The 14078-nt window shown below is 54.8% G+C and overlaps 1 protein-coding gene across 7 annotated transcripts in view; it reads left to right on the forward strand.

Annotated features, from left to right (window-relative positions):
* The first annotated feature begins 220 nt into the window (after positions 1-220).
* The window catches only part of LMO1 (LIM domain only 1), a 38664-nt gene continuing 24806 nt past the window's right edge, over positions 221-14078 (forward strand). For 2 of the 7 annotated variants that reach the window (XM_076002197.1, XM_076002200.1), the window contains exon 1: positions 4543-5104. In XM_076002197.1, coding sequence (XP_075858312.1) covers positions 5080-5104 — 25 coding nt within the window. In that variant the 5' untranslated portion in view covers positions 4543-5079. Of the gene's footprint in view, positions 406-3715; positions 3891-4542; positions 5105-5308; positions 5596-5624; positions 5922-14078 lie in introns of those variants that run through there. The other 5 variants (XM_076002198.1, XM_076002199.1, XM_076002203.1 and 2 more) reach the window with 5 other exon arrangements.

Genomic DNA, 14078 nt, shown 5'->3' on the forward strand with positions numbered 1-14078 from the left:
GAATTGATTTAATTAACAGGGGAATCTGAGGGGCCCTGGGAAACGCAGCCTTCACTGCGCCGAGGCGAGCGCGGCCGGCGCGGAGGGAGAAGCGCGCGGCTGCGGCTCCGGCTCCGGCCCGGCCCGGGCAGCGGCTGCTCGCGCGGCTCCGGCGACCCCAGCCCGGCCGGCGCGCCCCTGCGCCCGCCCCGGCCGCGCCGCGCCCTCCCCGCCTCCTCTCGCGCTCCCTGCCCGCGGGGCTGCGCTCCCGGCGCCGGTCGGTCGGCCCCGTCGGCGGCCCCGGCTCGCGGGGCGCGGAGCCCGCGCAGGCGGCCGGCGGCGGAGTCGAGCCGCGCGCCCCTCTGCGTCCTCGGCCCGTGTCCGGCTGGAGCGGCCAGGGGACGATGGTGTTGGACCAGGAGGACGGTAGGTGCCCGGCGAGCCGTGCGGGTGTCCCGGGGCGCGGGGGGCGCGGGGCGGGGGCGGCGGCGGGGCCCTGCCGAGGCCACCCCGCTAGCGGCGGCGGCTCCCCCACGCCTGCACCGGCCGCCGCGGGCAGGTTGGCGGCTTCCGGAAGCGCGGCGGCTGGGTACGTGCGCGGGAGCCTGTGTTGGCGGTGCCAGGCTCAGTCCCCGAGGTTCGTCAGCGGCATTAGGAGCCTCACCGCCCCCAGGAGCACGCCAGCCAGCCCCGCAGGCTCCGGACGGGAACTTTCTCACTGGCTCTTGCCGCCTGGCGGGCTTCGGGAGCGACCCGCGCCGCGGGCTTCCAGTCAGTGCCCACTGTCATCCAGTCTCCCGGCCTCTCTGGGTGTCTCCACGACGTCCCGCACTCTACTGCAGAACGGATCCTCCGGGGGATGCCCAGAGAACCTGCAGGTGCAGGGGTGAGGGTGCAGTCAAACCAGCACGGGCCTGGGGTCCCTCCGGTCTGGGACTTAAAGCTGCGGGATGGGTGACATTGTTTCTGCCCCTGGCAAGACTGGGGAGGACGCTGCCATCAGTTCACCCAGTCCTGGTGTTGGGAGGTGCTGCGCTGGCTGGAGTAGGTGGGTGGACCATATAATCCAAAATATCAGGTTGAAACAGAGGCGGGTTTGCCTTGAAGCTAGTGAAGTTCAGGGTCCTTCAGTTGCCAGGTCCCTGGTGGTAATTTTGCATTAGTAATCTTGTGTTCCTTTTCTTAAAGAGCCCCCTAAACTGCAGTAAGCCTCACAAAATCTCGTCCCACCTCTGGGTCCAACTCATGCCCTTTCCACTGACATTCTCTCAGAACTCACAGCCCTGGCTGGCCTGTGGACCATCCTCAGGGCCTGGGACAGTCCATTAGTGCCTGGAAAATGACACAATGGGGCAGGAGGTTGGGAATTTGGGATTGAGAGGCAGCTGCTGGTCTGCGGAGAAAGTGTCTGCCTGCCTGGCCTTCCTCTCTGGCCCCACTGGTCCCTTATCCCACTCTACCACCTCCCACTGTAGTGATCAGCTGTCCTCGTTTGCCCAGGACTGTCTTGGTTTCAGCACTGAAAGTCCTGTATCCTAGGAAGCTCCACAGTCCCAGGGCAAACCTGGACAGTTGGTCAGCCTACACCAACCTTCTCAGGGCTGTTGTGCAGAGGAAGGTTGACCTTTATCAGGGAATGGGGGAGACTTGTTTTCTGGGATAAATATTTGGCTTAGGCTTCCACAAGGCCTAACAGTTTATGGCTGCAGCTTCTGAGAAGGGCTGTCCAGGTTCTTCAGAAACCAAAAGAGGAAAAGTTTGCCAACTGAGCACTTTTCCACTCTAGCTAGTTGCAAATTCCTGTGCATTGGTCACTTTTGTGTAAGTCGGGAGAAAGGCCAGGCATCTGAACATGGCCAGCAGGGCCCCTGATTGCACTGCAAATTCTGTAAGTTCACTCTGTCCTGTCAACTGTGGTGGCCACAGAGAAGAGGCCCTTGTCACCCTGAATACCTCTCTGAGCATCACCTGTAATTCCATCCTGAAGGCAGTCGCACTGTGTTGAGCAGGCCCTGAGGCTGAGGCACACCTGATGGTCTCCACCAAAGCGTTCTGGAATATCTAGTCTGCCTGGGCCCTTGGGCACGAAGTCCCACTATCTCCCACTCCCACCTTCAATCAGGAACTCTTCCTCAGGACTTTCCTGCCAGGTGCAGGGACAGATTGCTGGGACCTGCCCAGAAATTTGTAAGGCAGCCAGTAGCACCCCCTTTCTCCTCAAAGTAACCTCAGGGGTTGATCAACTGGCCTCTCCCTGCTGTCCCCAGAGGCATTTCAAGAGCATTTTGAAGCACTCTTGGCATGTCAAAGTGAGACTACATGCTCATCACCTGTGGAATGTTCTGGGCAAAGACTACCTCCCCCATCCCTGAGGGATCTGAGGATTCCACTCTGATGTGGGCGTGTCCCTGGACCTGGAGGCAGCTTGGGTGGGGGTGAGCAGGGGGTGGGAGTTACTTGCCTGCCTAGCAGTTACCTATGAGCTGAGAAGGAGGCCACCGGATCTGATGAGTGAGGCTCCTATCTGCCTCTGTCAACCCAGCAGGCCGCTTCCAGGCTGGGAACTCAAGCCCCAAACCCTCCAAGACTTACTGAGCAGCTCTGTAACCCAGCTGTGGAGGTCCCCTCCAGATCAGTCTGGGAAAATAATGCTCGCAGCTGGGGGCACAGAGAGAGCTGCCTGTGGGCATAAGCGGCCCTCACACAGCATGAGTTCCCTGCTGAGATTCCCTGCCTGCCTCTGCAGCCCCATTGCTTAGCACCTCAGGCCTGCTCCAGTCTCTGGGTTTGGGGCCCTGACTCCTCAAAGGGGTGCCAGCCATGTGGCTGTTAACTGGGTACCTTGGAGGCTGGGGTGAGCTGGTATTGAAACAAAGAGTCCCAAGCACAACACGTAGACAAAAGAGTGGGAGAGTGGCCATGGCTAGTTGAATCCTGATTTGTGGTTCAGGGCCAGATTCTGAAAGTGAGGAGAAGCCACCCCTGGAAGTCAGAAGTAAGGCTGGTGCCCGTATGGAGTGAATGCCTCCAGGTAGAACAGAGGTTTGTGCAGCAAGAAGCTGCCCTTTGCCAGCTTGTCAGGCCCTGTGCTCACTGTACTCTCTGGCCCCCAGCTCTGGCTAGGGCAAGGGACTGGCACCAAAGATGCTGGTGGCAGTGGTGCCAAAGCCTCCTCCAGACCCTGAGGGCACACCTCTGGCTGCAGTGACAGGGGAGAGATCAAGCTCACAGTCCTGAGGGACGGTGAGTCTGAGCAAAATGATATATTTAACATCAAATATACTCAAGGACTATTAGGATTAAGTATTCAAGATGAAGGGGAAAGTGAAACCTCTGAGCTGCGGATGAAGCATCTCATTAGAAGTAGTGGCTTTCCTGTTTCCTCAAAGCCTGACTTCCCTGCCTAGTAGGGAGGAAGATGAGCAGCAGCCCCCCATTCTCCACCCCTGTCAAGCATTGGGACCTCCCAGGGTCTAAGGGGCAAGCACTAGCCTCCAGGTCTCCTTTGTACAAGATAATCTCCTCCCTCCCCCACCAACTGTCTGGAGTGCCACAGTTTACAAAGCACATTCACATGCATTATCCCACAGCAACCTTGGAGACAGGAAGAGTAGGTCTCCCACTTCACAAACAGGGAAACTGAGGCCCAAAGAGAAAAATTGACTTGCTAAGGCCCACTGTTGGGAATTGGCAGAGATGAAATAAAATCCCAACTGGTGATTCTTCTCTCCTTCAGGGACTTCAGCTTCCTTCTCTTTGCCTGGGTCTAGTCCTCTGAAGTGACTGCTGGGACCAAGCCTCCAAAACATCTGTCTGGAGCCCTCCTTGGCCTGGAGAAAAATCATTATTTCCATTCTACCTAGAACTCTATAGTGTCTAGGGAGAAAAAAAATACCTCTTGGGACTTAAAAGTAGGTGGCCTTCTTGGAATAGGCAGCCTGGACACCAGCCTCAGGGTTCTAGAGGGAAGCAGGGTCCAGGAGGAGAAATGATGGACACTGTCTCCTTTCCTGCCACATGTGTTACAGGGAATGGGGGTTTTGTTCACTGCTGTATGCCTAGTGCCTTAGAATAATGCTTGGCACATAATACATGCTCAGTAAATATTGTGGAATGAAAAAACCCGTGCTTGCTCGGAAAGAAGTTGAGACAAGTTCTCCTACTCCACGGAATCAGGATGCTCTTGGTGGGGTTGGCGGGGTTGGGGGCGGTGCTGGGGTCAGGGATACTCAGGGTGGGAACGTTTGTGCTCTGAAGAGGGTTAACTTTGCCAAACAATGTGGGAAGCAACCGGAAACCCCGGGCAGAGCTGGTAGGAAGGGAAGGGACGCGGATCAGAGAAATATCGCTCAGGCAGAAATCAAGGCTGAGGGGCTGGGAGTAGCAGATGGGGTTGGTCCACCAGACAAACTGCAGACCAGGACCCCGGGACTGGAGCGAGCCACGCGCCTAGCTGGGGCCGAGAGGCCTCCAGGTGGCGCTGCGGAGCCGGACAGCCGCGCGTCTCCACTCCCCATTAACCCGGGAGGGAGGGGGCCTCGGGAAATGTGTGCATTTATTCAGTGGCAGGAGTGCAAACCTCATACATTGAGGGAGAAAGGCAGCGGGAGACGGCCGCCGAGATTCCCCCATCTCTTTGAATATAATTTTAGATTGAGATTCAGATTAAATCCGAGGGGAAAACACTTTATGAGGCTGAAAGCTGTGTCGTTGCCAGAGCCAGGGTTATGAGCTATCAAATGCAATTACATTAAGACAGATTATACTGGGCAAATTGAGCCATTTAGAAGGTGAGAATCAAAGAAACGGCTCTGATCCTCTGTTCCCCCTTCTCTCTCCCTCTCCCCTCCCTCTCTAAATTGCAGTTCGTAGTTCCTTGCAATTCTGAGGCACAAAAGTAGGTGAGACTGCTTTTGTATCCGCGAAGTGCTTCACTCCTGAATGTAATTCTAGCTGAGTGCAATCTAGGTTAAGAGCCGGACAAGCGGGTAATTAGAGCCCGCTCGCTGCTCGAGGACCGGCCGCCCCGCCGAAGCGCGCCCCGAGTCGGCGCCCTTCTCCCAGCCGAGCCGAGCTGCGGCTGGACACGGAGCGCCCGAGATGATGGTGCTGGACAAGGAGGACGGTAGGTGGCGGGCGGGGGTCCCGGGCCCCCCAACCCTCGCCCCCTGCCGCGGCGCGCGGGAACACACACGCGGGGACACAGGCGCACACACGCCCGGCCGCGCGGGGACTGCGGGGCGGGCGGCGCGCGGCGGGCAGGGGCCGGGGGCAGGGGGAGGGCCGGGCGGGACTCGGGCGGGGGCGCGGCGAGCGAGCCCGGGGCCGCGCGTCCCCCGGGCCCCGGCCGCGAGCCGGGGAGCCGCGCGCCGGCCGTGCGATGCGCCGCGGGGCCGCGTGGAGGCTCTGGCTCCCCTCCGGTCTCCGCGCCGTGGCGGTTCGCGTTGAGCCTTTCCTCTCTGCGGCTGCTCCTCTCACCGCAGCCATCAGCCTCGCGCCGGCCGCGTAACCCGAGAGCGCTGAGCGCGGAGCAAATCAGCGGCTTCTGGCGAGAACCGGACTCCAGAGCTTGGGGCGAGTGGGAGCGCGGGAGGACGGCGCGATCCGGAAGGCCAGGTGGGCCCTCCGGAGGACAGCTGCCCGCGAGCGTGGCTTGCTGAGAAAGAGAGAAGCCTGTGTGCTGGCCCACTACCTCCCTGTCTCCCTGAGCGCTGAGGCGAGAGTTTGGCCCGGAGGGAGAAAGTGTCCCACCACTGGCCAGTGGCATTTGTGCAGGAGCGGCCTGCGAAAGTGGCTTGGACCTTTCGTGGTCAAGAGCCTCAGTGCGCCCCAGAAGACTGCAGGGCCCGGGAGAGATCAGAACAGAGGAGCCCATGGCTGCTGGAAACCACTAGCAGGTGGTCTCATAGACCCCAAAGCCTTCCTGGCTGGGAGTGCCTGCAGTAAGTGTCCTAGAAGGCTGGGATCCCAGCCCATTTGGGGGTAAACCAAGTGGGTGCTCTGTGACCCAAGACGAGCCCCCAGGGTCAGGAGAGTGGTAGTTCCATGGCATCCCAGGCCCTCCTGCTCTGTCGGTGTTGTAGGGAGATCTGTGTGTGATTGTTGGCTCCCACCGGTCGCCTGGGTTCTGCCACTGGTGAGGAACCAAAAGGGCCCAAAGCTGTGAGTCAGCGGGAATTCTCCTGGAGTGATGATGGTGGCCACCCTTTGACCTTCTACTCTGGACCCTCCGCTGGGCCTGTGGCCTCTGCCCACGATGTTATTGACATGGTCACTTGGTGAACATGCAAAGTTAAGTGACTTGCTCAAGGTCACACAGAATGTTCAGTTTGCGGCTACCATGTGCTGATGCCGGAGCTTACCCACCACCTCCTGAGACATCTGGCAGGCAGGGGCATTTCAAGTGTCTGGCCTGGGGGTGGCATGTGGGGGGTCCTGTGGCTGGAAAGCCCAATCAGGCCATGTCTTGGTATGCCTAAAGGAAGAGAGGAAAGGGAGGAACTAAGCGCTTCAGGGCTGACTGGAGTGTGACATCTATCTTCAGCACATTCTTATCTATTCATGCCCCTCCTCTGGAGCCCCATTTGGGCCATCAGAAACTTCATAGAGAAAGAAAAGGAACAGAAGGGTTCTGAGGTCAGGCCAGACAGGGAAGGAGGCGGCCTTGATTTAGCACCTTTCATCATGAGCTCTCTGTGTTACCTTGGAACAGTCATGCCCATCTCTAGACTTCACTTTCCCTCTCAGCAGTAATGAAGGGCTTGGAGAAGCCATTGCAGAGGGTCCTTCATTAGTACCGGGGGATATTCTCACTATGGGGCATACGAAGAAATCAGGTACATCTTTAGCAGAGGTTATCTGGCATGCTTGGCTCCCCAGACCCAAGCCAGGAATTCAGAAAACCCAGGCTCTGTACCTGAGAGGCCTCAGGCTAGGGAGATTGGAGTTATGCTGACAAGATGGCACCCCCACCTCCACCCAGGGTCCTGAAGCTAGATCTCTGTCCAGCCACCCCTTGGGCTCTCATACTAAGGGTTTCAGATGAATCCTGAGTGGGAATGGATCTCCAGGGGTCATTTTAGCCAGCTTCCTGCCTCTAGACTGTAGTACACTTCAAGCACCCTGGCATGTTTCCTCTGGTTTCTGCCAGAGCTGTGGAGAGGAGCTTGAGATGCCTCTTTGTCCCCCACTGTGTCCAGTCCACACAATTGGTGCCTGCTACCACTGATGCCACTGGGCTCTGGGGTCCAGTACAGCACAAGGAAGGCAGGCTGCTGGGGTCCTGGCCTGCTGAGCTGTCCTACAAAAGCAACCTTTCTGCCCATAAATCTATGCTCCCCTCCTCATCAAAGTCTGGCCTCCCTGGTTCCAGGAAACCTTGAACGTGGCACCTTCGATTGGGGGAGGGAGAAAGGCTCTGGATCCACTCACCTGCCCCTCCAAACTGACTGCCTAACTTCTTCCTAAACACTTATGCCCTCCAAGCAGGTGGCTATCTGAACTGGGTGGCAGCATTGCCTGCCCCCTCAGGGTCCCAAAGGGTGTGTTCCTCAGGGCTGCACACAGCACCCTTTGTCTGGCTGCAGCAGGGACTCAGCACTCCTATTAACCACCCCCAATGCCTTTTCTCCACCTGACAGCATCTTGTCGGGAGAGGCTGGGGCTCCTCTGGTTGAAGTCGGGTCTGCCAGCTGCCGAGGACCAAAGCTCCCGCTCAGCTGGGCTGCAGGGCTTTCATGTTGTACTTCTGAAAGATAATAAAATATCAATCGTTTGCCGTAGCAACGGGTTTAAGAGACTTTCTGAAGTATTGAATCGTCAGAAAAAAAATTTTTTTTTTGCTTTTAAGCACAGTGCATTATTAATAAAGTAATCCATTAGGTCGAGCAGTGAAGGGTCACCACAGAGATGGAAAGATCTGTTTTGCAAACGGTTAAACTTCGGGTTTTAAGATTAATTGCTTTCATTTGGATGCCTGCTCTTGGCCTAGCCATCTCCACTTTACTGGAACTCAGGGTCCGGGCTTTCTAAATGCTGCCGGGTCTGCCTGTCAGTGAAAGGGAGCCGAGCTGCAACTTTCCGGAGAAACAGCCCTTCTTCCCCTGGCACCTGCGGCTTGCGCTGGTATGAGGCTGTGGGCTTTGGGGGGAGGCTCACAGTCCCAGGGGAGCAGAGGGAGCTACCGCCCTGAACTCTGCCAGTCAAATTAGCCCTTGGGCTGTTGGAGAAGAGGCCCCCCCCAGCAGAGGGTCCCAGAGGCCCCAAGAACAGTGAGAGCCTTGGGCTGTGGGGAACCGGGAAGGAGAGGATGCTGGGGCATCCAGCTGGGGGCGCTGGTGTGTCCCCAGGTGCACTCAGGGAACAGGGCAAGTCTGAGTGTAAACCGCCTCTGCAGAGGCCCAGCACGAAGGCTGCGATGACCAGAGAAAACAGCGGGCAGGTTGTGAAACTGAACACCAGACATGATTCCTAGAGCATTTTTAGTAAGTAAAAATGCCCAAGGAGAGTGGAGCTGGACTGAGGAGGACCAGAAAACAGAGTCTTCCATTGTTAATGACCACCAGGAGCACAGCCTCCACGGCTGAGTCGGTTGATCCTTGATAGCAGGTGCTTGGCTGTGCTTGGGTCCTAACCTGTACCACCAGCAAGACCTTCTGGGCAAGCCCCTCAGATTCTGGCCAGGGCCTTCCCAGTCCTGGAGATGGAGGCAGGGAGTGGGCCCTGATGCTGTCCTGTGCCAGAGACCCCACCCTATCAGCAGGAAGGCAGAGCCAAGCAAGGTAAAGGCTTCATGGGGCTGGCAGGGTGGCACCCAGATCCTGCACTTACCCAGTGCCTGGAAGATGGGGGTGTCACCATCTGCATCTGCCATAACCAAACCCAGCAGCAGCCTTCCTCTGCTGGGAATGAGGAGTCACAAATCTTGAGCAGCATGTACGGCTGCTCTCCTTTCTACCCAAACTCAGCCAGGCAGAGAGTCTGTAAAGATGGGTCTCCCCCCGCCCAGCCTTGGGTAAAGAAGCAGGTGCTTCTCTGTGTTCCCTGCTCTTCCATTCATTTGCCCACACAGAGCACTAAGGGGAACGGGGAAACAACATAAATTGGTCTGTCGTCCAGAATCCATGTCTCGCTAATGTACCCAGATTAACTCAACTGTAAATTGTCTCCTTGGATGGCGGTGTCTTGCTAAAAGTTTCCCATATGATTCATGATTTGGATTGCTTTTAACGGCTATTGGCTAAGCAGGCCGGTGACTGTACAAGGTGATGCAATTGGCATTAGCGAGGGGAGGCACGGGAGCGTGTAATGCAGTCAATACTGCATTAACTACTGATGCCCAATTACAGGGAGCGGGAGAGAGCCTTTCAGGAGCATTAGGACTGGGGGACGCTGAGATCACTGGCCGCTGCTCGCCTAAAAGCTTCACCCTTTGTGTGCCGGGCTCAGCATGGGCATGGCCCCTCACTTGGCCTCTGCAGCTGCGGGAGCTGCCTTTCTCTCTCTCTCTCTGAACACGTCCCACAAAGATGCTTTTAGCACATGGAAATGTGTGTTTTCCTAGAGCTGGGGCCTGCCTCTCGTCCCTCCTGAGAATTGGTCCCCCACCCCATGTCCTGGAGTCAGACCAGACGGCTGCCCTACACACTGCCATTTAAGGAGCCTCTCAGCAGGTACCACTGATGAGCAGGACCAAGAAGAGGTCTGTTTTGGTCACTCACCCTTGGACCAGATGGATGATGTCAGTGAACATCGGCGGCTGAGCCTCTGTGGTCACGGGCAAAGGAGATGTTAGGTTCTGCCATGGCCTGGTGTGAGACTGCCAGAATTGGAAAGTGGCCGTGGCTGGCTGGGCTGGGCTGTCTTTGAGCAGAAGACAGAGCTGTGGTGGTGCAGCTAGGGAGGGTGAGCCATGTTGGGGTCTGAGTAGATGTGGGCCCAGAGAGTTAGGGACTCCCTCCAGAGCTGTGCCCACCAAGGGCAGAGCTGCTCACATGTAGCAGGGAGGTCAAGATTGTTGCTTGGATCCATCTCCAGGGGCCAGAGGGCCTCCCAGAAAGCCCTGATCATGAGCATTAAAAAGATTGAGGGAGTTAGGGCAGAATGTGCACTAAAGAATGAGGGTGTCCCAGTGTGCCAGGTACCGTGTGACCTGCTTCCAGGAATATCAGCTGGACTGGGGCTGCGGATCCCAGTCATGGCCCTAGCCAGCCTGCAGACAGCCCAGGAAATGTGGTTCTATCCTCAGATATAAGTCCTCCTGGAAGGTGCTCACCTGTTCTCGGCCTTTTGGACTGAAGAAGCCCCAGAGGTACATATGGCATGTAGCCCATCTGCCTACCTGCCCTGACCAGAGTTGGAAGACATTGGGGAATGCAAAAGACCCTCCTACCCCTGGCTTAGCTTTTTGTGGTGCTGCTTGAGTTTTCCTGGCAGGTTCTCACTCAGGATAGGACTACTCCAGTGGAGTAAATTTCTACTGGCTTGCAGGAGCTAATTTTGTGCATCTCTTCCCAACTCCGAGTTCAGAGATATCACATTGATAGTTTGAAATCAGCCATGGTGGGAGAATTTGCACCATGGAAATTGGCAAACACTACAGATGAGGGCTTTTGGTGAAACGCTGGTGGTTAAGCATTTATCAGCACACTACTGGATTGCATTCATCTGAGACTCTGGACTTACCTTTTTCTGTTCTGCCACCACCATTGTCCCATCACACCTACCATCTTTCTATTGGTGCTCATTGCAACCAGACTGAGCCAACCTCTGCCACCCTGGCATTCTGCCTGAGATCTGCTACCATTTCAACCATCACGCTCAGCTATGCAGGTCTGGTATGTGGGTTTTGTGTCCCTTGCAGACCCAGCATTTGCCTCTATACCCTTGTCCCCCTTGCCTGGCGTGCTGTGCCCTTTCCCCCTTTAGTTGGCTGTGGCCCCTCACATACCATTCCAGGCCATGCTCAGGGACACATCCATCCAACCTAGCAACAAGCTTGTCCCTCATTCGTCGGAATATATTAATTTTGTGTTCTGTCTAAGGCAGGAGCCCACAGTGGCTGATACAACTGGGGGTGAATTAAAAGCAGGTGGTGTAAGAAGAGTGAGATGGCTGGTCCAGGTTTCAGGGGCAGATGCCAGTGTGAAGGCCTTTCAGGTCAGGTCACAGTCCCTGCCCCATCCCCTGGAGAGCAAGTGGGCTTTCTTGAGTGTCTTGCACTGTCTTCAGGTGCGGTCTGCTAGCATGATTCATAGGACCTAGGTTCTAATTCCAGCTGACTGCTGTGTAATTTCATACAACTTACTGGGCCTCAGTTTTCTCATCCCTTCAATGGGTACAATACCTAACTGGCACCTAATGTCCACATACACGCTTGGTAAACCAGGGAGCCAGATGTCTGTGATTACGGTTGCAGTATGCTCTCTTTGGCTTTAGCCTCTCAGGCTCTAAGGGTCATAAAAAAACTATCATTTTGCTGAACCCCTATTTAAAAGTGAGGCATTGTGCTATGCATTTTTATCAATTAGTTATTATTACATAACCAACTACCCCAAAACTAAGAGGCTCAAAATAATAAGCATTTATTTAGCTTAAAAATCTGTGAGTCAGTGATTTAGGCTAGACTTGGCTTGGCAGTTGTTCTCATCTCAGCTGGGCTCACTCACACCTGGAGGATGGAGGTGGCTGATTGGCTGGATGCTGGGGGTGACAAGACTGAATGTTCCTCATTATCCAGTGGGCTTGTCTGGCTTGTTCTCATGGCAGAGACAGGTCCAGAGGGTGTGGAAACACACAAGGCTTCTTGGGGCCACGGTTTGGCACTGGGGTGTTGTACTTCTGCTGTATTCTGTTGGCCAAAATAAATCACAAAGCCAGCCCAAATGCAAGGGGTGGGAAAACATTCTACTCTTGAATGTAGGAAGTGAAAAGTCAAAGGGTGTGGATGCCAAGGGGGTGGAGAATTGGGGCCATTTCAGTAATCAATCCACCAAGCATTTTCCATGTATGATCTCATTTAATACCTGTAACAACCGGTCTGGCACAGTGGCTCACATCTGTAGTCCTAGCACTTTGGGAGGAGGCTGAGGCAGGAGGATCACTGGAGCCCAGGAGTTGGAGGCTGCAGTGAGTTATGATGATACCACTACACTCTATCCTGGGCAGCAGAGTGAGACACTGTCTCAAAAAAAAAAAAAAAAAAAAAGAGGTTGAGTGATTGGCCCCAGGTCCTACAGCTCATGCTAGAGGTGGGCTGTGAACCCAGGCTGGCTGATTGCCAGAGTCATGCACCTGTTTTCTGTGCTCTGCCTGCTCCCTTTTCTAGCTGTCAGACTTGGGGATAGAGGGTGCCTAGAGAGAGTTTGAGGAAGGGAGTAGAAGCCCAGGAGAAGATGACTTGGGTGGGAGGAAGCTTGCTGCATGGGCAGCTTATCAGTGGCTGCCATCGGAGCCCTGCCCCCTTTCTCCAAGAGCCAGCCTGGAGGGAACCAGCCTGAGTTCAGCCTCCATTGCCTCTTCCATATTTTCCTCTCTGTCCTGCAAAGCCACTGGATAGTTTGAAGGGGTGTGACCCTCTGTGTTGCCAGAGTTGACTTCAACCTGGGCACATATGCAGATGCAGCCAGGTGAAAATCAATTCCGTGGTTGGCCCTCGCCTCAAAACGGGGCAGTGAATGGGCTGGTGAGAGAGGCCTGTGTACATTCATAAACCAGCTGATTGAAAAGCAATATTTCAGATAAATACAAGCCAGCGATCTATCAGTGGTTGTAATAAAACCCAGGCTTCAGGCTGTGATTTTATTTTGAAATAATAAGAATTGCTTGATTCTTTTTACTTGAGTTACCATGGTAATTCCAGCGTGGAGCAGTGTTATATTGATTTAGAAAGTGGACAGTAATATTTCTTTTGTGTTATTCTGTTTCTAGGCCTTGATTTCTAATTTCCACTTGGAGATTACTTTTATAAATTTCTTAAGTCCTTCCACTTTTTTTTCCTCTCACAGTATAATTTTCCTCTCATATGGCGCTATGTTCTGAGCTTATTGGTTTGCTCTTATTTTAAATTAAACTTACTGGTTTCAAATATTGAAATGACATCTTTGTCTGTGTCTGTACTTTGGTTTAGCAAAATATTACAGTCTGACGCTTTCTGCTTAATAATTTAAGGGAGGCATTCTGTCGGCCCTCACTGGGTGCTGATAACTTATGACTCAACCAACGCTGGCCTTAAACTCCTGACATTTTAATATTGTGTGGCAGGATCGGCTGCCCCTCTTCTCTGAGTCTTGGTGGAGAAAAATCCACATGGTACCCCAGAAGGGAGTTTTAATAATTCCACTTTGCTGGTTGATAGGGAGAGAGAGATCCACTCTTCCCAGACACGTGGGAGCAACTCTGGCCAGGGCTCCTACAGTCCTGCCCCACCCTGCCTCTCCTCTCCCCTGGGACTGTAAACACCCCAATACCTAATGACAGCATATCCAGGAAAGATCATGCAGGGCCACCTGTGGGTGCCATAAGAACATTTGAACTTTCTGATTCTCAGTTTTCCTATTTGTAAAAGAAGTTGAACTAGCATGGCCTCTGAGTCAGACAGACTGGGTTCCAGTCCTGCCTCTGCTGCTTATTAATTCTAATGAGTAAATTGTAATAATTCCATCTAGTAGAATGAGTATGATTATGGCCACCTTTTAGGTCTGTTGAGACTTTAACAAGCAAAGCTTCTGACAGTCTTGCAGATGGTTGGTGCAATTTCCCCAACCTTCCTAGGGTTTTGGCGACAGCAGGGGAGAAAGGGGAAGTAGGCGTGCTTGGAAAGCTTGCTCTCCTCCGGACACACGTGGGCTTCCCAGCCCTGGGAGGCTTGCTCTTTGGAAAGAACCCAGGGCTATAGCTGCTTGAGAGTCAGCTCCGTCCACTTTCCTGGTCTGCCCGGCTGAGCGCAGGGGGTGTGGTAGGATGATGGGAGATGGGGCTCTGTCCCCTGGGCCCCCCTCCACACATTGCCCCACACCAAGGCCTGAGCTCTAGGAGGACGCTCACAAGAACTCAGGTTGTGGGGCAGAGATCTGTCTGCAGGGCCTGCTCTCTGTGGCCTG

The sequence above is a fragment of the Microcebus murinus genome, chromosome 4, assembly GCF_040939455.1.
Source record: "Microcebus murinus isolate Inina chromosome 4, M.murinus_Inina_mat1.0, whole genome shotgun sequence".
Lineage (NCBI taxonomy): Eukaryota > Metazoa > Chordata > Mammalia > Primates > Cheirogaleidae > Microcebus > Microcebus murinus.